We start from the raw sequence: 26,031 nt of genomic DNA, 5'->3' as shown, positions 1-26,031 counted from the left end.
TTTGTATTAACCCAAGTGAAAATTCCTTATCTGATGAAGAGCAGGCCAGGGGAAGTAGTAGATCCTGAGAATGGGACTTTGCTGGGGGGGTACAGCAGTCCTACCCATGCCAGGAAGTCCTAACTTGTCCCTGGCTGAGGTGCTGCTGCTGCCACCATCTTTTCTGCCCACCCCAGCTGTTGCCCACCCCTGCAGCCACAGGGGACTATTTTGGAGTTTGGGACATGGGTAAGCTGTAGGGAAGCTCTTGCAGCTGGGGCTGGGACTTTGCAAGGGTGTGGGGGTAATTCCAGTGCCCTTCCTAATTTAGTGCTCGGGGCAGATGTCCCTCTTTCTGTCTCATAAGTTAAAAGCAGCAGGCGAACTTTAAACGCTGAAACTTCTTTCATCTCACTCTTTTTGGTAAGAGAAATCAAACCTTTCCCTGCGCTAACGTGTGCCCTTCTCAGAGCAAATGGTCCATCATTTCAGAATGAGTCAGTGTCCTGCAAGTACTTTGCTGAACTCTTCAAAGTAGCCCTGATGTCATTTGACAGTAGGAGAATATATTTGCCTTTTCAAATTTCTCCCTTTTTGTGATCTACTGTAAATAATTCCAGACCTGCCTTAATCTCTTATGTGATATATGGAATGCAAGATACATTCAACCAGCAATGCAAGCTAGCATATGTGACTGTGATTATTAAATCTTTATCTCACAACAAGTTCCTGGAAGGAATAATATGGAAATGGAAGAAGAGGCATAGAAAACCAGTATCCTTCAAGCAGTTGATAGATACAATAATTCTTAATCTGGCCTTGGCCTGACCAAGAACAGCAAGCAGCTGGGTATAATGAAACAAAAATGTTGCCTGACTAAAGTCATTGTGGTTTTTACTGTGTGCATCTACACATGTGCTTTAATGTACACTAGACTACAGCGCATTAAAGCATCCCATAAAAAACCAAGGCATTACACTAATGCACAGTAAAATAGTTTACTGCACATTAAGTATCACTAAAAAAAAGTGCAAAGGTACTACTCTGCATTAGCGCTTCACATTGGAGGTACTAAATTTAATTAGCATTAGAAAAGGTGCATTCATGCACATGTAGATGCTCATTGGATCTTAACACTCTGATCTCACAAACACTGAAGCCCATGAACAACTTGCATTGAAACTTGTGGGAGGATTCTCAGGAATAAAGTTAAGTATGCACCTAGGGCATGTGGAGATGAAATTGGGGCCTGAAATTGAAGCAGTGGGTTTTTAAAAACACTGCTTCAATTTAGGGCCCTTTAAACCCCTGTGTTGTGCACACACCCAAACTTAGCTGCCTCTCCGGCAGTGGGGAAGGGAAGGTGAGCTGCTGGCATGCGGAATGGTCTCTGGGCAGCGGAGGGGACTGGTGCTTCCCTCCATAGCAGCGGTGGCCCCCCCGACTCCTCTCAAGCAGAACCTGCCCACAGGCACTTGGCATGGGCAGTCCCGGGGGCACTCCTGATGCGGAGGGAAGCACTGGTCCCCCATGCAGCGCAGCCAGGCAGTCTCCAGGGGAAAAAAAAAAGAAGAAGATATTGGGCAGATCCTGCCTTCCCAGGCTGCTGTCAGGGTGCCTGCATGGGCTTCCTGCAGAGCCCCTAAGCTGCACAGAGCCCGGTGCTTCACTCCATGGCTGTAGGGCAGCGAACTAAAACTCTTTGGAGGAGTTTTAGTTTGCTGCACCCCGAGTCATTTAAGGCACATGGCACATTATGCTGCTGAATTTGCTACAGCAGCTGGAATTACTGCACAATACGCCGCCGTGTGCAAACACCAACACCATTAAAGCGGTGCAACAGCATTTAATCTGCTTTGAAGTGTTGCACACACATGCCCCTTGTTCCATCTACACATGGCCATAGTTAACAGCTTGCTACTTGCTAAAGGCCTGCTCCTGCAAACAAAATTACTTTGTACTACAGGGAAATGGGATAGTCAGGCCACTAGACTGAGCTTCAGAAGGCCTGAGGTCTACTCCTGACTACCACTGTCTTCCTGTGTGGCATTGCTTGAGTCACCCGATCACCATGCCTTAGTTTATCTATTAATTGGGGGCAATGATACTGCTCTTTTTTTTTTTTAATTATAAGAGTGTGTGCTCCATACAATGGGCATCATGTGTTAGGTTATATCTACATGGCTCCCAGAATACTCTTGAAAACACTGTGGAGAAGCACGTCCCACTCACCCACTCTCAGTCTTTGGGGTGCTTGAGAACAGTTGTGGGAGGTGTCCCTGGGACAGTTTTGCTGCATGATTTCTGGGTCTTGCACTTGCAGTACAGGAGCAGGTAAGTGGGCACATTTCTTGGCAGTGCTCTGCAGAGTGCTGTGGAAGCAGTATCAACATGCACCTTAGCATATATGTTTACATGGTACCTGGCACAAGACTCCTACCACAGGTTGGGGCCTCTAAGCTCTTCAGTAACAAAAATGGGTAATGCAGACAGATCCCAGCTCAACTCCTGTTATAGACTGAATGGTGTGGAGAAAACCAATGCAGTGAGGCAGTCTTTGGCTCCTTTTATTTTAAAGATATATTTCCATCCTGTATTGGAAATAGTACCATTCCTACACACTGCCATTTGGAAACTTTCTCTCTGGGATAAGCACTGAAACTTCAGAACTATCCCTGAATAGTAAAGGCCTCACATGTTAGCATCTGGCTTAATTAAACATTATAGAAGGCAATGCAGCTGCATTTTTGAGCCATGCACAGCTAAGTCAAACTAGACAGAACTACATGTATTATTCCGCATGCTGAACCGGACAAAGCTAGCTCTGGAGCTTCTGATTACATTATGTGCTTTGATTTCTGAAAACTTTCTGTCACGGTGTCCAGAAGGCTTTTATCATCTTTATCTTGAGAGAGGGAGAGAGGGAGAAAACAGAGAGAAAGAGAGAGAGAAAGAGAAAGAGATGTTATAACTACTGACAATTGACTAGCAGCTTATTATAATTTTCTGTAGAACTTTTGGAAAATGCTTCGAGAGTCTGTGCATCAAAAGACATCAATATATAAATGTAAAACGTTGTTTTATTAGTTTTTGCGGGAAGCAAGCACTGCACTTCTGTGATTTCCAGGGTCTGTTCTAGCCTCCTTGTTTTCAGCTTCTGGTTTCAGCTGTTTCAAACAAATTACTTTGTATCTGCATTTTTCTGTGTACTGTTTAAGACCAACACAGATTGATTGCTTTTCCACTATAAAAATGTAGGAAAAAGGAGTTTGGATATTTTTCAGCTCAGAGAACAGGAAAGAAAAACCCTTCCCCCTACACACATTGTGTATATAAACACAGGGGGAAAAACTCTATCTGAAAATCAACCTATAGTTCAGAGCAGTAATTGCAGTCATCACTATTCTCCTATAATTGATGCAGGTTGAATTACTTCTTCCTTAGCAGTGATGACAGAAGGAACTGAAGCTTCAGAGTGCTATCATTGGCACTTGTCAGCAAGCTGTTCAGAAGCAACAGTCATACAAAAATAACACTGAAAGATCCACCCAAATATAGCCTCTCATTATTGGTGCTGTATCAGTTTCTTTACAAGCTGTGCCGGGCAAAGTCTCTCTCAGTTTTCATTTAAGAGAGCTCTGACATGCCATGAAGCATCAGGGCTTGTACTTTGAGAAAGGAGAGCCCAGGATAAATGCTCTTCAATCCTATGTCAAAGGGTTGGAGAACTTTTCCTCTTAAAAATTTATCATTTGAGCTGTCCTTCGGGTTCTGACTCATGGGATTCATTCACATATAAAATCTCACCATTAAACACTCTCCAAGAAAGGTTGCCATCTAAATTGAAATTCATGGGATTCAATACAAATGCAATACAATTTTCAGATTCCTAACATCTATCCTGTATAACCAACTTGCCAGGCAATTAGGAAACTCCACATTCAGTAGACAGTAACACAGTTGATACCACATCTCCAACCTGCCCTGCTGGTACAATGTCACCATGGTATTATTTGGTCCCCCATGAAAAATACAAGTCACCATTAACCAAACTATCTTGTTGCTGAACTAAGAGCACTGTTGGATTGGGGAACTTCCATGTGCTCTGAAACGAGAAACAGAGGGATGTGGAAAGAGAGTTCATAGAAATGGAAAAGAGTTTACTCTTTGTGTCTTTGCCTTGAGTCTTTCACCAGCTATGAAGGAGACAATTTCAGAGAGGTGACAAGGTTGGCTGTGGTCACAGACATCCAAGATGGAGATACATGCCTGGTAGAGAATCATTGCCAAAGAACAGTGCAAGTGGAGAACTCAACTTACCATACACGGTCAACGTGCAGCTGCATTTCTCCTGACCCAGCTCATTCTCAATAGCAATGGTGTAGTCTCCGTTGTCCTTAGAGGTGACGGTTGGAATCATCAGTGTGCAGACGCCACTTGTTGAGTTGTACCAGAATTTTGAGTGTGCCGTGATATTCACGTTGCCCTTGTACAGGGTCACTGTTGGGCGGGGATTGCCGATATAAGCACAGCTCATGGTGCAATCATGGCCCCGACACACGGCATGGTTCTTCAGTGGGGTAATGAAATGGGCAGCATGGCGCCAGTCTCTCTCATGATACTCCTTCATCTTGAAATTAAAACGTTCTGCCAAAGAAACAGAGAGATCATCACTAACGGCCTTCAATAACATGAGTTAGAAATACATATATGCAAACTCGGAGCCATGCCAGTTGGTCTTTGGGGGCTCCTCCCACACTGGTATGAGTTCAGAGAGATTTCAATGGACTCAATCACAGTGGTGTAAGACTCAAACCTTGAGTCTCTTTTCTCACCAGGGAAAACTCATTGCAGAACAGAACAAATGAGTAGCATGTCTCAATATGTTGGTTCTTGGTACCCCACCATTGGCACACTCATCCTTCTCTGTTATTACAAACTGAGTGTGTCTACATGAGATGTTTTACTGTGCAGTAGAGCAAATTACTGCATAGTGAGAGTCACTGTCTACATGTGCAGACCCTTACTGCACAGTAATTTGCTCTACTCAGCAGTTAATTTGCTACCTGAAAATGCAAGTAGCAAATTAACTGCTGAGTAATTACTGTGCAGTAAGGCACATGTAGACAACTGACCGGGAGCAAATTTGCTCCCAGTCACATGGGCAGCTGGGGCTAGGAGATTGCTCCCTGCCTCCGGGAGCTACCTGCTGCTGGGGTGGGCTCTGCAGGAGCCTGGGTGGGAACAATGGCCCCTTGCCCTGGCAGCAGGGACCTCCTAGCCCCTGCTCCATGATCACAATTTCCTTGGCTGCTGCAGGGGGCCGGTGCAAGGCTGCATGGGGCAGGAGCAGACAGACTGCTGCCAAGAGCAGCAAATCTGCTCCCAAATGGGCACACGTGTAGACACGTGCCTAGGGTGGGTTTACCTTAGAGTAATTTACTCTGGAGTAAACTCATCCTGCAGCATTTGCATGTATAGATGCACCTACTGAAAAGGAAAATGTCTGAGCAGGGAAAGTGGGGACAGGAAGTAAGAACAGCAAACTATTCTGTTAACTCTGCATACAATCTTAGACAGGCAACATAACATCTTTGTACTCCCTTCTGTGAAATAAAGGTGTCATTTTTCTGTTCCATATTGATAAGAACATAAGAAGTTTCATACTAGACCAAACTAATGGTCCATCTAGCCCAGTGCCAACAGTGGCAGGAGTGGATGCTTTAGCAAGAGAGCATGAACAAGGTATACTTAGGTCCTTGTAACTTGGTAATTTTGGGTGGTTCCTGGAGCTCTTAACCCCTGGATCCATCCACACATTAACACCTGAAACTTGTTTTAAGCACTTGTTATATAGCTCAAAGTTACACCACTCCAGTGTAAGATTACCTCTGATCCGTGCTACCCAGCTTGTGTTACACTAAGGCATAGCCACTCTAGGCTATAATTTAGTGTCACACTGCCCACCCCTCTCTCCTGCTGGCCCAGATTAGGCCCCGCCCCCAGCACCCCAGCCTTGCTCACTGTTCCACCCCACCCTCTGCCCTGCTTATTTGTGGCTGCCCAAGCTATCTGTCCTGGGGGAGCAGGCAGGGAAAGATTACCCTGCCTGCCCAGGTGCTGCCGCTGCTGCTGCTTTCTGGGCCAAAGGAGCAGCAGCCCAGCAGCAGTGACTGGGCAGACAGGTTAACCTGTGCCTGCCTGCTCCCCTGAGACAGACAGTGCAGGCAGCCATAAGTAATAGTGCCCTGGTGGCAGGGGGAGGCAGGAGGGAACCCTGAGGGACAAGAAGGGAGTCAGGGGTGGGAGGAATTGGGGGAGCCCCAGGAAGCAGGGGAGGAAGCCCATAATAGAAGGGGGGATTCTTACCTTTTAATCCTCCAGGTCCCTGCTAGCCTGAATGTGTGACTGCTCCAAACTCAAGCTAGCACTAATAGCAATCAACATTTGTGCAGCTCAATGTGCAAGGTGTAACAAGGCCCATAGAGTGATCTGTCTCTTGCCATACCCTCCCTGGCATCTGGAAGGTATTGTGAAGCTTACTCTAGTTAAGGTAATTGACTTTTTAAAGTGGTTTGGATTCTCTGGATCATAGCTTGCTTTAGAAATGCAAATAATAGTAAATTATACATGAGCATAAACTGAAGTAAACTTGGGGAAGGCATAATGCTTCTCTGCCAGCCTGTTGCAAGAAGTCAGGGAGAGCTCCATAACATGTTCCAGTGTCCACTGCAGCAATAGGCTGGATTTTCAGCTGTTACTTATAAGCATTTTTCAGATCTGCCATAATGATTCTGCTGCTGGAAGGTGCTCCAGCTGCTTAAATTAAATAGCTTAGGGAAAAACTCTGCCCTCAGCTTTTCTCATTATCCTTAGGATGTGAGGTTATAGCAAAGTCCTTCTACCACTCAGTACAAGTGCGAGACAGCATGCCATTTTCAATAAGAGGTAGGGAGTAGAGCTTCCTTGCTGCAGCTTCACCCTATCCCACATGAAGAATGAGCATTAGCAAGTTACTGTATTATTCATTACAGTTGACTCTGCTTATGAATTGACACCACATTTTCAGATTACATTTTAGGAAAAACAGTTCCCTCTTCCCCCTCCTTGCTAATTTAGTTGATAAGTACAGGTAGAGATCTTGACCTTACAAAATCCCATACAGAAGCAGATAATCAAGGAAAGGTCCCAAAAGGTTAAGTGCATTAAAAATACTAAAATAAAAGCCATGCTGAAAAAACTTCTATTGCATTCACAAAAATACTATAAGTACAGGTTTCCCTCGCTTTATGCAGGTTCTGTATGTGCAAATTTGCTCTTATGCGATAACTAATTCTTGGTATAAAAAGTGTCATATGTGAGGTAAATTCACTCATGTGACTGGTGTGGTGGAAGCCTGCAGTCAGCTGCTTTGTGTGGTGCATTGTGGGAGTGACGCCATAGGTGGAGGAAGAAAAAATTATTTGGGGGGCTGAGCTGGGTGGTGGTGCCTGCAGCCCAGCCCAGTCTGGCCCTGTCAGTGCGGCGCCCCAGGAGCTGTGAGCCATGAAGCCACCCAGCAGCAGCGCCCGCGGCTGCTGCTCAGGGCAGCTGGTGCCTGTGCTTCTGGAGCTGCAGCTGCAGCTGCAGCTGCCCTGGGAGTGGTACAGTGCCATGTCAGTACAGTCGAGGGGTCAGCACAGTCGAGGCCTTGGAACATATCCCTATTTGTTACATTGTAAAGTGGGTTCCCTTTGTGCAAATTCGAGTTATGCGCCATTTTCCAGGAATGCATGTACAGTATAGAGTGAGGGAAACCTGTACAAAAGTCACGATTGTTGGGACCTGATTGTAGGTTGACTCTGTGTATAATTCAAGAGCAATTTTTATTGCTCTTTTGAGGGAGAAGAAAAGATGACCCTTAACTGGAACTATAAAGTACAGAGAACCTAGTTCTTTCATTTCTCCCACTGAAGTCAAGTCTAATAGGTAGAACAAGAGCAGGTCCTAAGTGACTTGTCCAAGATTACATAGGATGTCTGTGGCAAGGCTGAGAATCAAACTTAAATCTCTGGGTTTCAGTCCAGTGCTGTATCTACAAGAGCATCCTTTTCTCCCCCACCCCTTCCAGTGCATGCGTACATTATAATGCTTACCTTTGTCCTTATTAATGTGCCAGGCATCTTTGGAATCCAGTGGGTCACTGTCACCAATGTCATTGCGAGCAATAACTCGGAAAAAATATTTCCTCCCTGGAAGCAGGCCGGTGACAGTGTACTTATTGCTGTAGACCTTCTCAGCTGCAGTGAACCAAGTGGCAGTACTAGCATCACGTTTCAGGATGACATAATGAGCATGTCCATCATCCATCACATCTGGGGTATGATCCCATTTGAGGGTCACAGTGTTTGGAACTTCCTCGACAAGCTGCAGATTAGTTGGTGGCCGGGGGAAATCTAACAAACAGGGAACATATTGAGGTATTTGATTGTCTTAGTTGAGCAGACTCCTTATTTTTTTTCTTCCCTTGGAGCACTTCCCTTTCCATCCAGATGCTGCCTTATGAATTATTTGGGAACACTGTTGTGTGCCTAGGAAATTATGGAACGGCACTTGGAATCATAGAAGAACAGGGGCCAGAAAAGACACCAGGAGGTCATCTAATTCAACCATCTTCTCAAAGCAAGATCATCCCTGTTTAAACCATTCTACCACAAATATTTGTCTTATCTGTACATCAAAACTTCAAATGACAGAAATATTAGAAAGTTCTTCACAACCTCTCTAGATAATATGTTCCAATTCTAACATTCTCAGAAAGTTCTTCACACTATTCTCATAGAGAAGGGTATTGTCTTATTCACCAATATCACTTTTTGGAATCTATATATTTCTCAGAGGAATCCTGTTAAAGTAGGACCATGCCCAGGCCTGCTTAGCTGATGAAGTGTGACAAGAACATAGCATCAAGTGCTCTCACTGTAGGCACATGCTTGTGTTCCTAAAATGAATGTGTGTGGACCGTTCCACACCCAGGTACTCAGAATGTATGTCAGACTATTTCATTCTCTGTGTGTTTCCCTATGCTAGAATTATTCACACGGGTTTCAAGTAAATTTATTTCTCTTGAGGAAGAGTCATCAAGCAAAGAAGACATTAAAAAGTCCTTAATTCTCAGCAGAGTACCCTGACAAGAAGACTCTACTCTTGTTTGGCTCAAGAGGAACAAGTGAGGTATGCAAACAGAAGTAAAGTGTGAAAATATGTGCCATGGCAGAGATCTCACCTTCTCTCTTCTTTGGGGTACAAGGTGAATAAAGCCCCTTAGTAGCTAGTTGGTTCAGGCCCTGAGCTCTAACCTGCAATGCAGTAGAGACTATAGAGTTACAATAATAAGAGGTGGGAAAGAACAGTCATGCTGATGAGCCATTTCTCCCTTTGTGTGCAGATTACAGCTTATCATTCTATTATTAAAACATGATATTGTGGTAGGGTTTTTTTCCAAATAAAGCATTTTCTTGCATGGAAAGACCAAGCTTCTGAACTCTGGAATTGATGTACAAACTGAATGAAATTCACCTTGCTGGTTGTATAGGCCCCCTGTTAAACCCAGCTCTGCCCTGTTTGTACAATACTGTACCTGCCACTCGCACGTGAATATCATAATGAGCTTCGCCGTAGTCATTTCTGAGGAGAATCTGGTACAGGCCAGAATCAAAACGCTTGGTGCTGTGAATAAGGAACTGGGAGTGATGCTTGCTTTTGGTTATGCTTTCTCGCCCTTTAGTGGGAACTCCATCTTTTTGCCAGGTCACGGATGGTGGAGGGGAACCCTGCACAAGACAAATGGGGAAATACAACAGTGGTCTTAAGTACTCAATCAGTTTTCTTCACTTGGAGGTTTGGGGGAGGAGAAAGCAATGACAGTCTGGCCTATATGTAGCAAAAGCATCTTTGATCTGAACATCCTGATATCAACAATGGTACTCTAAGGGGAATACTCCTAGTGAATTTCTACAGGAGAAATGCCAAGCCAAAGTATCTGCTGCTACTATTAGGCTAGGACCCCATTTGGTGTAACCTGGTGGGACGGCATCCAAATTAAGCTACAGTGATTTACTTCAGCTGAGGATCTGGCCTTCGTTTTAAGATTTAAGCAAATTTTAAAAAATGGTCTGTTTTCCTAGCATTATCACATTATTGTAGCTACAATGTTCTCTACCAAATCTAAATAGAGGTTAAAGTTTAGCTCTGTTTAACCCTCTCTGTACTCTTAAAAATCTGAAGAAGGGCTGGTGCCATAGAAATAATACCTCTGCTTTTGCCTGAGAGAGCCAAGAAATTTCCCCCAGGTGATAACTATGGTTTCTTTGAATAAGATGGGTATTAAACTCACCTTGTTCCCCAGACTAGATCCACAGAGCCAACAGCTGCAGTGGCAGCAGAAGTGGGGCCAGAGGCAGTGGGGCAACTGGCTGTGTCAGCACAGCCCATGCTCACCCCCCTGCCACCAATGGCCATGTTCAGAGGCACCCTGGATTCTGCAGCAGACCTTGCCCCAAATCTTCTGACCCACTAGTAGCCTGGCAGACAGCATGGAATGGCTCTGTGGGCCAGATGTGGCCCAGAGGCTGTGCTTGACACCCCTGGTGTAAGGCATTTAAGCTGGGATTAAACATGCAAAGGACCAAACCCTGCTGCCCTTATTCAGAGCCTGATCCAGTAAGGCTCAGTGCACCTTCAGTTGTCATTGAAGTCCATGCTGATTGTGATTAGTCTGGGAATAGGACTCCATCTTGCAAGGAACTAAGAGTTTCCAGTGAGGCTCACCATCAGCTCCTATTCAGGCCCTCTCAGAGGTCGAGAGAGGCCTGGGCCACTTCCATTTTCTGAGGCTCAAAATACAATGCAATAATTTGTAATAAATGTTCCTTTTTTATTTAGCACATGCTTTTCTAGCTTTTTTCTTCTTCTTTCAATCCTGACAGTGTATCTCTGTGTCTGTGTGTATAACCTCATTTGGAGATAATGTCAAAAGTCTAAATTTGAGGCCCTCTGTGAATGAGAGGCCCAGGCCAAATGGCCCTCCTGACCCCCCCTGTGATAGGCCCTGCTCCTATTGATTCCAATTGCAACTGAGAACATTCAAAGGGGGTGTGCTCAACACGTGTGCTTAATAGGGCTGTGCAAAACAGCACCATTCTGCTTCGATTTCTGTTTCAATGGAACAGTGTTTTGTTTCAAGTTTTGTTTCGAAAACGCTGCTCTGTTTCGTTTCGTCAAAACTGTTTTGCTGTTTTGCCCATAGGTTATAATAGGGAAGCACGAAACTGCCTAGAACTGTGTCATTTCTAGCCTGATTTGGATGAAACTTGCAGGGATGGTAGCCCCTTCTGAGGGCATGAAGCCTGCAAAGTTTCAAGGAAATAGGCACAGAGGTTTCTAGGAAACTGCACCTCAAGGTGCTAACAAGCAAAACTGTCACTTGCCAGCAGCAGCAGGAGCCTCCTGTTATTTGGCAGGCAGATCCAGGGGCCCACAGCCCTGGGATGGGTACAGGGCTGTGCCGGACTCCTCCCAGGGGTGTGGCCCCTGATCTGCTTGCCAGATGACAGGAGGCTGCTGTTGCCACCGGGGACCGGTGCTGGGCACAGCCCGCACCCAACTCTAGGAAGATTGGTGCTGCTGACTGTTGCAGGGAGCAAGGAGAAGATTGGGAGCCCATACCCCGAGGAGGTCTGTGGGGCTCTGCTGGACTCCTCCTGAGGGTGCAGGGGGCCCCTCAATCTGCCTGCCAGATAACAGGAGGTTGCTCCTGCCACCTGGGACTGGTGCTAGGCACAGCCTGCACCCAGTGCCAGGAAGATTGGTGCTGCCGCTTGTCCCAGGTGGCAGAAGCAGCCTCCTATCACCTGGCAGGCAGATCGGAGGCCCCCCGCATCCCTGGGAGGGCTGCAGGGCTCTGCCGGACTCCTCCCATGGGTGCGGGGCCTCCCCAGTCTGCCTGCCAGATCACTGGAGGCTGCTCCTGCCACCTGGGATGGGCAGCAGCACCAATCTTCCTGGTCCTGGGTGTGGGCTGCACCCAGTGTCGGTCCCAGGTGGCAGGGGCAGCCTCCTGTCATCCGGCAGGCAGATCAGGGGCCTGCACTCCCGGGAGGGCTGCAGGGCTCTGACAGACTCCTCCTGGGGGTGCAGGGGGCCCCCGATCTGCCTTCCGGATTACAGGAGGCTGTTGCTGCTGGCTGGGACTGGCACTGGGCGCAGCCCACACCCAGTGCCGGGAAGATTGGTGCTGCCGCTGTCCCCAGCTGGCAGCAACAGCATGCTGCCATCTGGCATGCAGATCCAGGGGCTGGCACCCCCTGAGAGGACTGGGGGCCATGCCAGAATCCTCCCGGGGGGCACGCACCCCGGATCTGCGTGGGATGACAAGAGGCTGCTGCTGCCGGCTGGGACCGGTGCTGAAGCCAAGACAGGCTTCGAAACTCAAAATGTTTAGAAACTTTTGAAATGTTTCGAGTGCCCTTGTTTCATTGCAAAGCTGTTTCAAAGGATTTTGTTTTGTTTTCATTTCACTGTTTCAAGCTCAAAATGCATCAAAAAAGCTTTGAAATGAAACACCCGGTGAAATTTCGCAGAGCCCTAGTGCTTAACTAAGCATTAGACTAATTTGCTGCAGTGTAAAACATCACAGTCTACTTGTGCGATGCTATTAGACTGCAGCAAACTAATTTCTACTGCCATAAGATGGTACTGTTGGGGACAGTCCTTTGTTATGGTGGAGAAAGTAACTGTCCCTAAACACACGTGTAAATGCTGACCTGGGTATACATTGCGCCTGGTCAGCCCAGGTAGCAGGAGGCCAGAACTCTGCCTGGTGTCTAGTCACAGGGCTCCACATGCTGGGCCACTCTTGTGCCCCAGCCATCCCCTCCACTGCCTGATGCTGCTTCCTGGAGCCCAGGACTCACCCCCTGGGACCCATGCCAGCCCAAGGCTACTCCATCCTGGTTCAAACTGCTGAAGTCCTGGATGCAGCATCTGCACATGCGCTCTGGACTGCAGCAGTTTGAGCATCTACACATGCCATTAAGGCACTGTGATAAACTCTGGTGTAAACTGCCTTAATGGCATGTGTAGCTTCATCCAGGGAGTGCTCACATCCATTGGTCCCAAGGAGCTGTATACAGTTATGCAGACCTTGAATGAACTCCCAGCTATGACAAACCATGCTGTACCTCTCAGGGCTTAGCACTGACAACTCTTGACCGCTGCCATAAAATTGAAAACTTTGAAGCCACAGGAAATTACCCATTGGAACAAATTGGAAAGGCTGGATTCTCTATCAGCCACCAGTTGTATCCTGTGCGATGCTGTGGAGATGCTGATACACATGACACTCCAGACACTTTAACTAGCACAGCTCTCAGAACTGCACTAATTAAAGTGCTACCCACCCCTCCTCCGGGCACCCAGAGGACATCTATAAATGTCCTAAGTCTGGGACTCCCAAAGGGTGTGCTACAAGAGCAGTGAAAATGTGTTGTGAAAAATGACCTGGGTGGGACTCCAGCTGGTCTGGATGTGCCACTGCTGGCTGGCGCCATGCCATTGCATGGGGCTCCAGCTAGGCCAGTTCCACAGAAGGGGACTGGGCACTGGCTGGGTTGGGGGCACTCAGGATGGGCCCACAGACCGGATTCAGGTCACAGACCAGTGAGTGAAGTTTGCTGCCAATTTTAATCCAGAAAAAAATGTGCCCCATGTATCAAAAGTTTGGAAAACCCTGGTATAAGGGAAAGCTCCATCACATGCATCTTTATTAACAATATCCTTTAATAGGGACATAAAATGAAGTTCTCTTACATGGATTTTTGCAGAACAGATTATGGGATTCAGAGAGCTGTGGTGAGTTTAGACCCTCCATCCACAAATGGAAGCTGTGAATAGTGAGTTTTTCCTCATAATTAACTATGCTCTTTTCTGAGGAGGGATGGCATTTGCACCATGCCAAAATCTGCAAGGCAAGCGCTAACTGTGAAAAGCTAGGTTGCACAACACTTCCTCCTGCTGACATGATGTGCACGTATTCGCATGAGCAGTCTCAGCAATTTCACCAGTTTGCAGGAGGTTGCAAAATCTGGCTCTAAAAATAGCATTTACACAAAACTTTACGTCTCCAAGGCACTGTTCAGTGTTGCTGAGGTCAGTGCAACTCCTCACATGAGAAGGGCAAATGGAAGAATTTGGCCCTTAGGGCCCTGCTTACACATTCAGTTTAAAACTGGATAGAAACCAGCTACAGGGTTGTCGCTCATTTTCTAGCACTAACTTTGTAGCTAGCTGGCTCTTCTTATAGCTGGATAGCCATTTTTATGGTGTGATAATTCCTTTGCATATATGGCTGGTCTAAATTTATTGTATGATTAACTAAGTTAATTGCGTGATATATGTAATGTGTATGAAAGGGCCCTAGAGGAACAGAGTATCCCTGCTACTGGTTTTGCCCTGTAGCAGGTCATTGTTCAGGTGCATCTTGGAGAGATGAGGTTAAGGATATGACCGCTTGCCTCTCTGCTCACTGCGGAGGAACTGGAGGAAATATTGGATATGTAGGACTAAATTCACTAAAGGAGTGTTTGTTCATGTGTTTTATATGAACAGGCAGTGGATAAAATACAGGAGCAATCCTGGGAGCAAGGACCAGGAACCCCCCTCTCTCCTAGGTTTGCAGCTTTTACTGAAGCCATGGAGAGTGCCCCCAACCATAACAGCCTATAACCTGGTGAATGGGCACTCTCCTGGGAAGTGGGCAATGTGGGTTTGAATCCTTCCAGGCTGAGAAGGAAACTGAACTCAAGTGTTGTTCCTGGGTGAGTGCTCTTCCACTTCAGTGGAAGTTCCATGCACAGAAAGTTTCCAGGAGCAGGTCCTACCTTGGTGGAAGGAGTAAAGTGAGACATGTATGATAAAAAACCTGGCTCCAAAAGTAATTTTAAATGCAAGGTTTTCCTTGGGGGAAGAGTAGGAATGAAGGACACTCACAGAGAAGAAGGCGGGAATGCAGAGGGCTGTCCCAGCACGAACCACCATGTGATTCTTCAGCCTAGCGCTTAGATCAAACTTGGGAGGGGCTAGAATAAAAAAAACCCAATAAAATAAAAAAAGGAATAAAAAAGCAGCAATAAACAAAGGGGGTGAGGAAAGGGGGTGGGGGTGGAGAGAGAGAGAGAATAATTAAAAACTTGGAGACCATATACTGGAGTGAAACCATTTTCCCCAGTTAGCCCCTTTGTTTCATACACTGGAAGATCATGATGAGACAAAAGAAAATCAGACCTTGAACTTAGTTTCAACAAGCCATAGTTAAGAAGTTAAGTCGCCAGTTGCAGCACAAAATAGGAACAGGAAGACAGGTCCTATCTTTTTTGCAGGTGCAAATAAAGATACTGTTAATTATGTATGGCTAGTGCCAACATGCTGCAAGGATGGGTTCATTGGAGAAAGAAGGATAAATGCACACATGACATGAGATTGTCTATTTTCATTTAGAAGCTCAGGTAAATTAGCAGTTGCCCTTTACCACGCCATGTTTAAGGCAGGGTGCCTTTTCACGGTATTGGAATACAAGAAAGCAATAACATTTAAAAGCTGCTTTCCTTTTCAAATAGGATGGAAGCCAACGACTGGTAAATCAGTCTTATAGCAGATTTGTTCTCTCAAGGATAGGCTATGCAACCCTTAATTATATTGGACAATACTTAGACAGAGGCTCCTCTTGAAGTTAATGGCACAATTAATACCAGGTTACTGCTCCTGGGTCCATGGCTGCCTGACCTTATAACAGCCCCCTGCTTGTTGGTGGCTGGTGAGGAATACTTACCAGTAAGCATTCAAGGTCTCTGTTGTGAGGGCTAGTTATAGCCTTTCCAACTAAGTTTGATGGAGGAAGATGGAGTAAGACAGAAAACTATTAGCATAGGAGAACTGAGTGAGAGCAAAAAAGTCATGTGAAATGAGTGCTTTTTCAACTGATTGAAAACTAATTGCTGACTTCCTCCCTCCATCACCACTGTGTCAAGTCTATTTCCTATCAAACCTCATGGGTTTTTTATTACAGCATGCCTCTTAACATCTCCTGTGACAGGTTGGGTGGTATGTTTTGGTGTCTCTGTGCTTGGAGATGAAATTACTAGCACTGTTTTAGGGCACCTCTGGAGGAATAAGTTGGCCATATAGATTTGTGCAATTATTCAATTAGATATTGTGTTCTGAGCTCCTTGAATGTTCTTGTTCCTCATAGGAATCACTGCAGTATGGTATGACTCATGAAACTTGTATCCAGCCTTGTTGCTCTTTTCTGCCACTTAAGGCGGCTCAGACCAGCGCTGTGTCCTCTGTGATCATTCTAGAGAGAAGCTGTTTGAATGTGCTAATTAGCAAACTTGCTACCCAGGAGTCCAAGATAATAAAGGTTTGAGCTTCTACCTATTATAATAAGCTGGCTAGGGGATACTCAGGGTATCCCCTCTGCTATAATATCTCTGCTATTATTCTCAAGGCATGATAAGCTACTCTGGAGCATTCTCCTTGACAAAACAATTACCTCTGTGTTGTCTGTTTATCACTCTGCTCCTTGATTGTTCATTTGCAGCAGGCCTTTCACTCTTAGCTCCCCAGCTGAAAGAGCAGCAATCTATATCTCAGCACTGTTGTCTCTATAATAAATGGGCACTTCAAATATGACAGCTTGCCTGCTGCAGCTCAGTACACTACTAATGCATCTAGCCCAAGAGCAAATGGGAGGCAGTGCTGATAGCATCGGTGGCAGAAATGGGTGGAATTTTCCAGGAACTGCTTTTGCAGTCATATAGTTGATACGACTGGCTAACAGCAAAAGGAAAGCTGCAGTCAGTGGGGCTGTAAATGGAAATTTGCAGTAGAGGAGATACAGCTCTGGCAGGAAATGTAGAGAATGTCTTTCAGTTCAACTCCAAGACTCAAAAAAGAATTTTTGTTACCCAGTGTCCCTGGCCAATACCCATGCAGACTCCAAGTGAACTTCACCAAAATATAAGACTTGTATCACTATACAGAACAGAAGGAGCATCTGTAAAGTATTCCATTTCTCAGGAAAGGGTCTGAATTCCTTTTCATGTTTTATCTGAAAGGGCTAAATACTAGACTCTACCTCATGTATCTGGTTTCCTGTAGGCAAAATCAGATTCCCTAATGGGACCCCCTTGCTAAGGTCACCAAAATAAAGACAAAATCAGGTGCAAAAACATATTTCACGTGAGCTGTTGTTGATGTCACAGCCCAGTCACATGGATGGGAAGGGCAACATGCATTTTGTTCCAATGTTTATCATGTCATTAATCAAAGCTCACAAAGCTTTATTACCTTTCCTGATTGCCAGTATCAACAGTGATGCTGTGTAAGGCTGTGGCTATTAAAACAAATGAACTGAATCACAAATGAAGTGATGTGCAGCTTGAAAGACTGCTGAGCTGTTACCTGGAGGAGGCATAGCAAAAACTCCTTTTTCTAGCTCTACTGGTTCTCCCACTCCACCTTCATTTACTGCTCGGATGCGGAAGAAATATTTTTGCCTCTCCTGCAGGCCTCCCACGGTGTAGATGGTGCCAGAAATTGGGATTTTTGTGCATTTTGTCCATTCCTTGGTGTCTTCAGCTCGCATCTCGAGTATGTATCCTGAAGGCAAGTCCCCTTGATCTGGTTCCTCCCATGCCAAGGAAATGCTGGAGTTGCAGGAGTCAATAACGTGGAGCCCCTTCACCAATCCTGGAGGTTCTGTAACAGCAACAAACCTGCTTTTGTACATATAACAGAGATGCTCACCCTTCTCCCAGCATCAACCCCACATCCAGGCCTATGTTCTCATATGTAATTAATAATTTCAGCCATTACTTTTCCTAGGTGTAAAATCTAGGGCCTGGGTTTTCAGTCAATGCTGAACAAACAAATACTATCACAGGCTGCTGCATCTGAGGTACATGAACATACTCCTATGAAGTGATCTAAGGCTTGGCTCCTCTCCTCTATACTACAGTAGCTCTGTTACTTTCAGAAATGTTTTTCCAAACTGCTTACAGCTCTGGAGACTTATGCCCACAATAATCACACAGACACCCACTATTCATATGCTGCTTCTGGGCAGGACTTGAGTTTAAAAACGGTTTTGATTATGTATGGAAAGATTACAATGCTCATCTATTAGCTCATCTTACTAGGATATAGGCCCATTTTTGCTCTCACTGAAGTCACTAAGAACTTTGCTCTAATTTCACTGGGCAGGATTAGGCCCACAATCTCTCCAATTAAAAAGCAGTCTTGAAAAACAAAGCTTTGGGAAAATTAATAAATCGCTTTATCCACATTCTGCAGAGGCTTACCCTTCTTTTATTAAATACACCAGTGGGGATTCATGGTACACTGAAGTCCAATAAACAGAAATGATTTATGATGTTATGAAATGATTGAATTATGGCCTCTGGGAGAAGTGAATGAAAGCCTCTCAAGTACGGCAAGCAACTAAGCACGACAGCATGTTGAGCTGTACGTGCTGTCTGCCAATAAAGTAAGTCTTGTCACTGGAAACATTTTTAGGAGAACTAGTGATTAAATGAAACAGGAAACATACTGATGGGGTCCTTTGCAGCGACAGAGCTGGAGGGTATGCTTGGTTGTCCTGGCCCTGCACGGTTCACTGCTGTAACACGGAACTCATATTCTGTGTCTTCTAGCAAACCATCCACTTTGAATTTGGTATCTAAAGAGGCAGATATTACAAGTTTTCAGTTTAATCCTTTTATAAAAAGTTGTTGTCCATCCACATAAGAATTCCCAAGTGACGTTAAAAGAATTACCTGTGGGTTGGGAGTAAGCATGAAAAAATGTCACCTCAAAAAGACACTTTTTAAAGAACATTAGGCATGCATATGGCTTCCCTCTATCTAGTCATGCACTCAGCTTGCAAAGTGGGAACACGTTATGTCAAAGAGCACCCCAAGGCACAGAAAAAAGGGACTGAATTTAGTCATAGATTTATAGATGCTAGGGTTGGAAGGGACTTCAACAGATCATCAAGTCCGACCCCTGTCCTGGGCAGGAAAGAGTGCTGGGGTCAGATGGCCCCAGCCAGGTACCTATCCAGCCTTCTCTTAAAGACCCCCAAGGTAGGGGAGAGCACCATCTCCCTTGGAAGCCCCTAACCATATGAATGGCCCTTCTCTGGACCCTCTCAAGTTTATCAACATCCTTCTTGAAGTACGGCACCCAAAACTGGACGCAGTACTCCAGCTGCTGTCTGACCAATGCTGCATAGAGGGGAAGTATCACATCCTTGGATCTATTTGTCATGCATCTGCTGAGGCATGATAAAGTGCAGTTAGCTTTGCTGGTGATTTCATCACATTGACAACTCATGTTCATCTTGGAGTCCACTAGGACTCTGAGATCCCTTTCCGCTTCTGTGCTGCTGAGAGGGTCACTTCCCAGTCAATAGGTGTGCTGGATATTTTTGCACCCTAGGTGCAGCACTCTGCACTTGTCCTTGTTGTACTGCATCCTATTGTGTACTGCCCACTTTTCTAACTTGTCCAGGTCTGCCTGCAATTGTTCCCTACCCTTTGGAGTGTGCACTTCACGCCACAATTTAGTATTGTCCGCAAACTTGGACAGAGTACACTTCACACCCACATCCAAGTCACTGATGAAGATATTGAAGAGTACAGGTCCAAGGTCTGAACCCTGTGGGACCCCACTACCCACATCCTTCCAGGTTGATACCAGTCTGTCTACTACCACTCTCTGGGTGCGATCGATAAGCCAATTTGTCACCCACTGGACCATGTAAATATCTATGTCACAGCCTCTTAATTTATTTATGAGAATAGGATGAGATATGATATCAAAGGCCTTGCTAAAGTCCAAGAAAACAACATCCACCCCTACTCCTGCATCTAAGCATTTTGTGACCCTGTCATAAAACAAAACCAGATTTGTCAGGCATGATCTACCTGCTACAAATCCATGCTGGTTTCCCTGCTGCATTATTTTTCCCGCTGGACTCCCACAAATATAATCCTTCATAATCTTTTCAAAGACCTTTCCAAGGATGGAGGTGAGACAGACTGGCCTATAATTACTCGGATCCTCCTTCCTCCCCTTCTTGAAAATAGGGACCACATTGGCCCTTTTTCAGTCCTCCAGGACCTGACCTGAGTGCCACGAGCGCTCAAACAGCCATGCCAGTGGTTCTGCTATGACACTGGCCAATTCCTTCAGTACCCTCAGATGCAGCTCATCTGGAGCTGCTGACTTGAACACATCCAGTCCATCCAAGTGACTCTGCACCAAGTTACCATTGACAGTTGGTAGGCTGGTGTCCCTCTGATGCCCATCTAAGAATCCATTAGGAGACTTTTCTTGAGCCCTGTTCAGGAACACTGAGGCAAAAAACTCATTGACTAGCTCAACCTTGTCCCTCCCTGTCTGACACCTTGTCCTTTGCTGTCCTGAGCCTTCCTTTTACTCCCTACATACCTAAAAAATGACTTTCTGTTGTCTTTAATTTGTGTTGCCAGCCTCAGCACTGTAGTTGCTTTGGCCTTTCTAATTGCCTCCCTGCAAGTGTGGGCCAAGTAGGTATACTCCTCCATGGTAGCTTCCCCCTGCTTCCACTGCCTATATACTTTCTTTTTTGCCCTTAGGCTCCCCTGGGTTTCCCTGTTTAGCCAAGGATGTTTTTTTAGCTCCTTTCCCCTCATACTGGGATAATCTCCGTCTGTGCCTGAAGGATCACTTCCTTTAGGAACAACCACCCTTCCTGGACTCCCATCTCACCAATACTCTTCTCCTGCAGTGTGTCGTTGACTAGACTCCTAAGCATACTGAAGTTAGCCTTCCTAAAGTCAAGCACTTCCACCCTACTAGTCTAAGTATCTAATATGGGAAAAACATATTTTTTCAACTATTGCATCTGCTACTTATTTTGGGCTTAGGATGTGGTGCCTCCATGTATGTCCAAAATCAAACAGATGGGATTCAACAAGGACAAGTGCAAAATTCTGCACTTGGGATGGAATAACTGCATGCACAAATACAGACTGGGGAATGACTGGTTTGACTGCAGTACTGCAGAGAAGGTCCATGGGGTTATGATGGGCCATAAACTGACTATGATGGGCCATAAGCTGACTCAACAGTGTGCTCTTGCTGCAAAAAAGCCAACAGCCTCCTGGGTCATATTAACAGAAGTGTCACTTGCAAATCAAGGGAAGTGATTCTTCCACTCTATTCAGCATTGGTGAGGCCTCACCTGGAGTAGTATCCAGGTTTGGACCCCACACTTCAAGAAAGATGTGGACAATTTGGAAAGAGTTAATCACAGAGCAACAAAAATGTTTAGGGGCCTAGAAGGCAAGACTTATGGAGGAAGGCTGAAATATCTAGGGTCATTTATCTTGGAGAAGAGAAGACCGAAGGGGGATTTGATAACAATCTTCCTGAAGGGTGATTATAGAGAGGATGGAGATAGGTTTTCTCTGTGACTGTAGGGAGCAATGGCCTCAAGTTGCAGTGGGGGAAATTTAGGCTGGAGATTAGAAGGAACTTTCTGACTATAAGAATGATTAAATATTGGAACAGGCTACCTAGGGAAGTTATGGATTCTCCATGCTTGGAAACTTTCAAGAGCAGGCTAGGCAGACTGGGATGGTTAGGATGGGGTGGTTTAGTCAGAGCTGATCCTGTCTTGAGCAGGGGGCCTGACCTTGTGGGATCCCTTGCAGGCCTACTTTCCTATGATACCCCTGTTGTATAGGATTTTCTCTATAAACGGTCCAACTGAACTTAGTGATATCAGAATCTGACCTTCAGTGACTTTTCAGACTGATCTTCCATGTAGTTTGATCAAAGTCTCTGGAATTAAGGATAATTTTCCTTAAAATTAACTTCACCCTTTACACTGATGAATTTTGAAAGGTACTATTGGCCAATTTGATCAAATGCCATTTATTTCTTAAGGAAGTCCAATATTTTGAAGGAGACAGAAATAAGAATCCATGAGAGAATGATGAAAATATAAGATGATGAAAACCAAAGGACTCGTTAGGCAGATGTTATTGGTAGGGGTCTACCAAATGCACTATTTCATGGATTTCACAGAAATTGTGTAATTGGCAGTCTCCTGTGAAATAGCTGGGTCCCCGTGAAAAAGCACGGGTAACCGGCTATGTTCAAAAAGCCATCAACCCCTTCTCCTGATGGGGGGGCAGGGGCAGGGTGGGATGACAGGCCCAGCTTTACACTTCAGTTGGGTACTGGAACTGTTTAATTGCCACACTTAAACTGTTTGTTTACTCAGTAATTATCACTCTCCACCCCTTAAAGAGGGTGATAATTATTGAATTAACAAGCCAGGCAGCTCTAGCTAGGGCTTTCAATCAATGCCTGGGAGGGGTGGGACTTGCGGAGTCCCTCAGCCAATCAGAGGCATGTGTGTGTGGGTGGGGGGTGGTGGCTTTTGCTTCACCTTCAAAATGGCAGCCCCAGCCATGAAACTGGGGGCCCCAGCTGTGTTACAGCCACATAATCAGTTGTGGGGGCTCATGAATTTGGTAGGTCCCTAGTTATTGGTAGCACAAATGCTTCCATGTGTTTCCCAAGCTGTGAGTCACATGTGGCTGCAATGCCACGAATATTTTGAATGTGATTGCTATTCTATACATTCAGTAAACTCAGTTACTTACTTAAATCAAAGCCAGAGGAAAGGAGTGGCATTAGTCAAAGGAAACTTTTAAAACAAAGATGCCTAAAACTAGGCTTTTGAGTCCCTATACAGGCACCTAAATAAAACATACAAAGATATGATTTTCAGATTTGCTGAGTATCCAAACCTCCAATAGTACTAAAGCTTAGGATATGTGAGAACTGGGTTAATTCTCTGTACATACTTAAATACAGATTTGGACCCCAAATTTCAGGCAGCTGTGTTTGGGCTTCATAAATGATGTGCTAATATCACCCGCTTTACTTGTCTGATCACAATTCTTGCTTCACATTTCATGTCCTCCCCAGCTCTCATTCTTCCAATATATAGCGCAGAACAATAGTTGTCTGACCTTTGACAGGATCTTTGGTGACTGGGACCCAAAGATTGCTGCCTTTCTTCCTTCTTTCTACAATGTACCCTTGTACTGGGGAGCCACCATCTGTGGCTGGAGGGTTCCAAGTGATGGTGATAGCTTCCTTAGTCACATCTGTAACCTGAGGTTGAGTTGCCAGTCCAGGAGGCTCTAAACAGACAGAGATAATTTCAGCAAGAAGAATCAGAATTAGAGTTTCACCTATTGTTCCATTGCAAAGCCTCATTTGATTAAAAGCAACACAGAACGAGAGGCTAAGAAAAGGGAGTCTGCTACTGTTTAAAGCCAATGGATTTGGTCTTTGATTCAAATCATGTTTTCTGCCCTAGCAAGGGTCACAGTTAACAGTATCTACCCATTTTCAGCTTGGATTTGCAACCCTGAAGTGCAAAAAGTGTTTAAAAAAAAGGAAAATATTCTTTTGGAGGGGTAAGTGAATGTGCAAAAGTAAATCCACCTTTAAAATAGCCCCTTCAAGGAATTCATGTGCTTACCAATAGGTTCTCCAGCAAAGACTTCTTCCGTCTCCAGTGGTTCACTCAGACCCTCTGAATTGACGGCAAGGATTCTGAACTGATAGGCTCTGCCTTCTTCTACCTTATCGGTGGCAAATGTGGTGTGTTTGCCTTCTACTTCACCAACTTTAATCCAGGACTTTTTACCAACCATCTTCCTCTCAATGATAAAATGTGTCACCTGCTTTCCTCCATTATCTTTCGGTGCTTTCCATTTCATTTTGATGCATTTACCTGTCCGCTCCAAAAATTCCACTTTTCCCTGAGGTGGTTTTGGTTTGTCTGCAGCATTGAAAGAAAATCAAAGCAATATGGAAAGTTATTATAAATTGGAAGGCCATATCCTCACATGGTGAAAATTAGCATAGCTCCATTGACTTCAGTGAGGCTACGCTGCTTTCCACCAGCTGATTTGATGATGCGGTCTTTCCCAGTACATGGATTCTAAGTAAGGCCTGGGCACACTGTGGTCTTGGAATACATTTCATAGAATAATAGAAAATTAGGGTTGGAAGGGACCTCAGGAGATCATCTAGTCCAACCCCCTGCTCAAAGCAGGACCATCCCCAACTAGACCATCCCAGCCAAGGCTTTGTCTAGCAATGTTCTCAAGCCCACAAGGGCTGCATTTTCTGGTTGAAGTTCAGAGGCCCACACCCAGCCTTGGGCCCGTAACCTTTCAGCTGATAGTTCAGCACTCAGGCCCCTGAGTCACAGATCAGACTTCCTACAAGGCTGCAAAGTTGCCCTGCCACTGAATCACTGTAAAATGATGAGTTCAGGACCTACCAAGAACATTGAGAAACAGATTGGCAACAGCTGAGCCACAGTCACTTTTCAGCTTCAGCATAATGTTTCCACTGTCTTCTCTCACACAGTTGCTTATTGTGAGCAAAGCATAGTCATTTGCCTTTTCCATTGCAATCTTCTGTTCCTCTGTCACCTCAATACCATCTTTGAACCAGCTGACCTTTGGCATTGGTTTTGCCTTGAAGGGAATTTTGATGCTTGCCGTATGCCCGGCCTTCACAGTCACAGGGTGTGCAGCCAACATCTCCAGCACAGATTCATCAATGACAGGGGGATCTTAAAACAGTGAAAGGCATGTGAAACGTAGAGCCCCATGGACATTTTGGTGCTGCTAATGTATTTTGAGTTCCCTGCCAGGTGGCATAAACCATGTCCTTCCACACCCACCTTTCTTTAAGAGTAGATTCCTATATTTTAAGGGGCACCTAAAATCCTTAGTACCTGTTGATGCAGATAGGCCAGTTCTCCTGATTACCATACAGAGAACTGTCTGGCTTTCCCTAAGACTATCCAGCTAAGCAGAAGAAAAAGGGAGCATTACTCCCTATATTCCACCATGCCACCCTGAATGATTACGTTGTAGTGACTAACTCAGTTTGTGCTAAAACCTGCCTTATGACCCATCAGCATATGGTCAATAGGTGTGCTCATCATTTAGTGCAGAGATGAGATAAAATCCTTGCTGAACATAAATAAAGTCTGAAAAATTTGGCTAGCACCATCTGGCTGCCAAGAGCTAAACAACAAATATTTTTCTTCAGGATGGTTTTCCTTGTTGTTTTTTACAAGTGTAATACCTCTCAGGATAGCCAAAATGTTCAAGTCCAGTCTCTGAAGGTCAGTGACATGCTTGTCTGATTTATTCTCAATGAAGGCTACGCAATTACCCTGTTGTGTGTGAAGAGATGGGGTTTTGCACATGCATGTTGATGGACCTGTAAAATTTGCTGGCACAAATAAGGAGGCCTGTTGATTGTACAACAGCAGCTGTGGGGGTGGTGTGAGTGGTATTATGGAAAAGTGTCAGTACCTGCAATGGCAATGGTGGCCTCACTTTCCGCTCCTTTGGCTCTGAATGTGTACTTCCCTTCAAACTTCTCTCCCATTTTGTCAATGATCAGTTTGTGGACAGCTCCCTGCTTGACAATCTGGATTCCTCTCATATCTGTAATCTGAAAGAAGGAAAGCAGCAGGTTGCAAAAAGAAAAAAATTATGACAAAAATAGTCTATTGGTTAGAAATATGGGTGAAGGGTTTAGATATCTGTGTCCTGTCCTGGCAAAATACTTTGTAATTCTTGGATGACCCTGAGAATTATACGTTTCATTATGATCCAGCAGTATGGAAGCTACCCTACACATGAAATTTGACTAAGCCAGCACACTGGCATTCAGAGGAAACATTATCCAAACTGCTGACCTGAGTGTCAAAGGGAAAAGGAGAGCTATTGTTCCCACAGGGGAAGATGTGCTTCCACAATAGAAGCAAGAGCCTGAGCAAATGGGTTAGAAAATCTGGGAAAAGAAGTATCAAATGATTAGTCAGCTGCTTGAGAAAGAAAGATGGCTGACCAA

At 45.1% G+C, this 26,031-nt stretch overlaps 2 protein-coding genes across 2 annotated transcripts in view; one reads left to right on the top strand and one right to left on the bottom strand.

Moving 5' to 3' along the window:
* TMEM86A (transmembrane protein 86A) overlaps nt 1-26,031 on the top strand; it is an 85,177-nt gene that overhangs the window by 47,293 nt on the left and 11,853 nt on the right. The gene's annotated exons all lie outside the window — the stretch shown is intronic.
* Nucleotides 2,531-26,031, bottom strand: part of IGSF22 (immunoglobulin superfamily member 22) — a 41,807-nt gene continuing 18,306 nt past the window's right edge. The window contains exons 12-22 of the mRNA XM_006263493.4: nt 25,488-25,629; nt 24,437-24,733; nt 23,627-23,929; nt 23,109-23,282; nt 18,626-18,754; nt 17,479-17,775; nt 15,007-15,095; nt 9,599-9,791; nt 8,115-8,414; nt 4,300-4,626; nt 2,531-2,884 (exon numbers count right to left, since the gene is read on the bottom strand). Of these exons, the coding sequence (XP_006263555.1) occupies nt 2,817-2,884; nt 4,300-4,626; nt 8,115-8,414; nt 9,599-9,791; nt 15,007-15,095; nt 17,479-17,775; nt 18,626-18,754; nt 23,109-23,282; nt 23,627-23,929; nt 24,437-24,733; nt 25,488-25,629 (2,319 nt within the window). The 3' untranslated portion in view covers nt 2,531-2,816. The remainder of the gene's footprint in view (nt 2,885-4,299; nt 4,627-8,114; nt 8,415-9,598; nt 9,792-15,006; nt 15,096-17,478; nt 17,776-18,625; nt 18,755-23,108; nt 23,283-23,626; nt 23,930-24,436; nt 24,734-25,487; nt 25,630-26,031) is intronic.

Source organism: Alligator mississippiensis, chromosome 2, assembly GCF_030867095.1.
Source record: "Alligator mississippiensis isolate rAllMis1 chromosome 2, rAllMis1, whole genome shotgun sequence".
In the NCBI taxonomy this organism is placed as follows: Eukaryota; Metazoa; Chordata; order Crocodylia; family Alligatoridae; genus Alligator; species Alligator mississippiensis.
The sequence above is the reverse complement of the archived record's forward strand: the minus strand, read 5'-3'. Positions and strand labels throughout refer to the sequence as shown.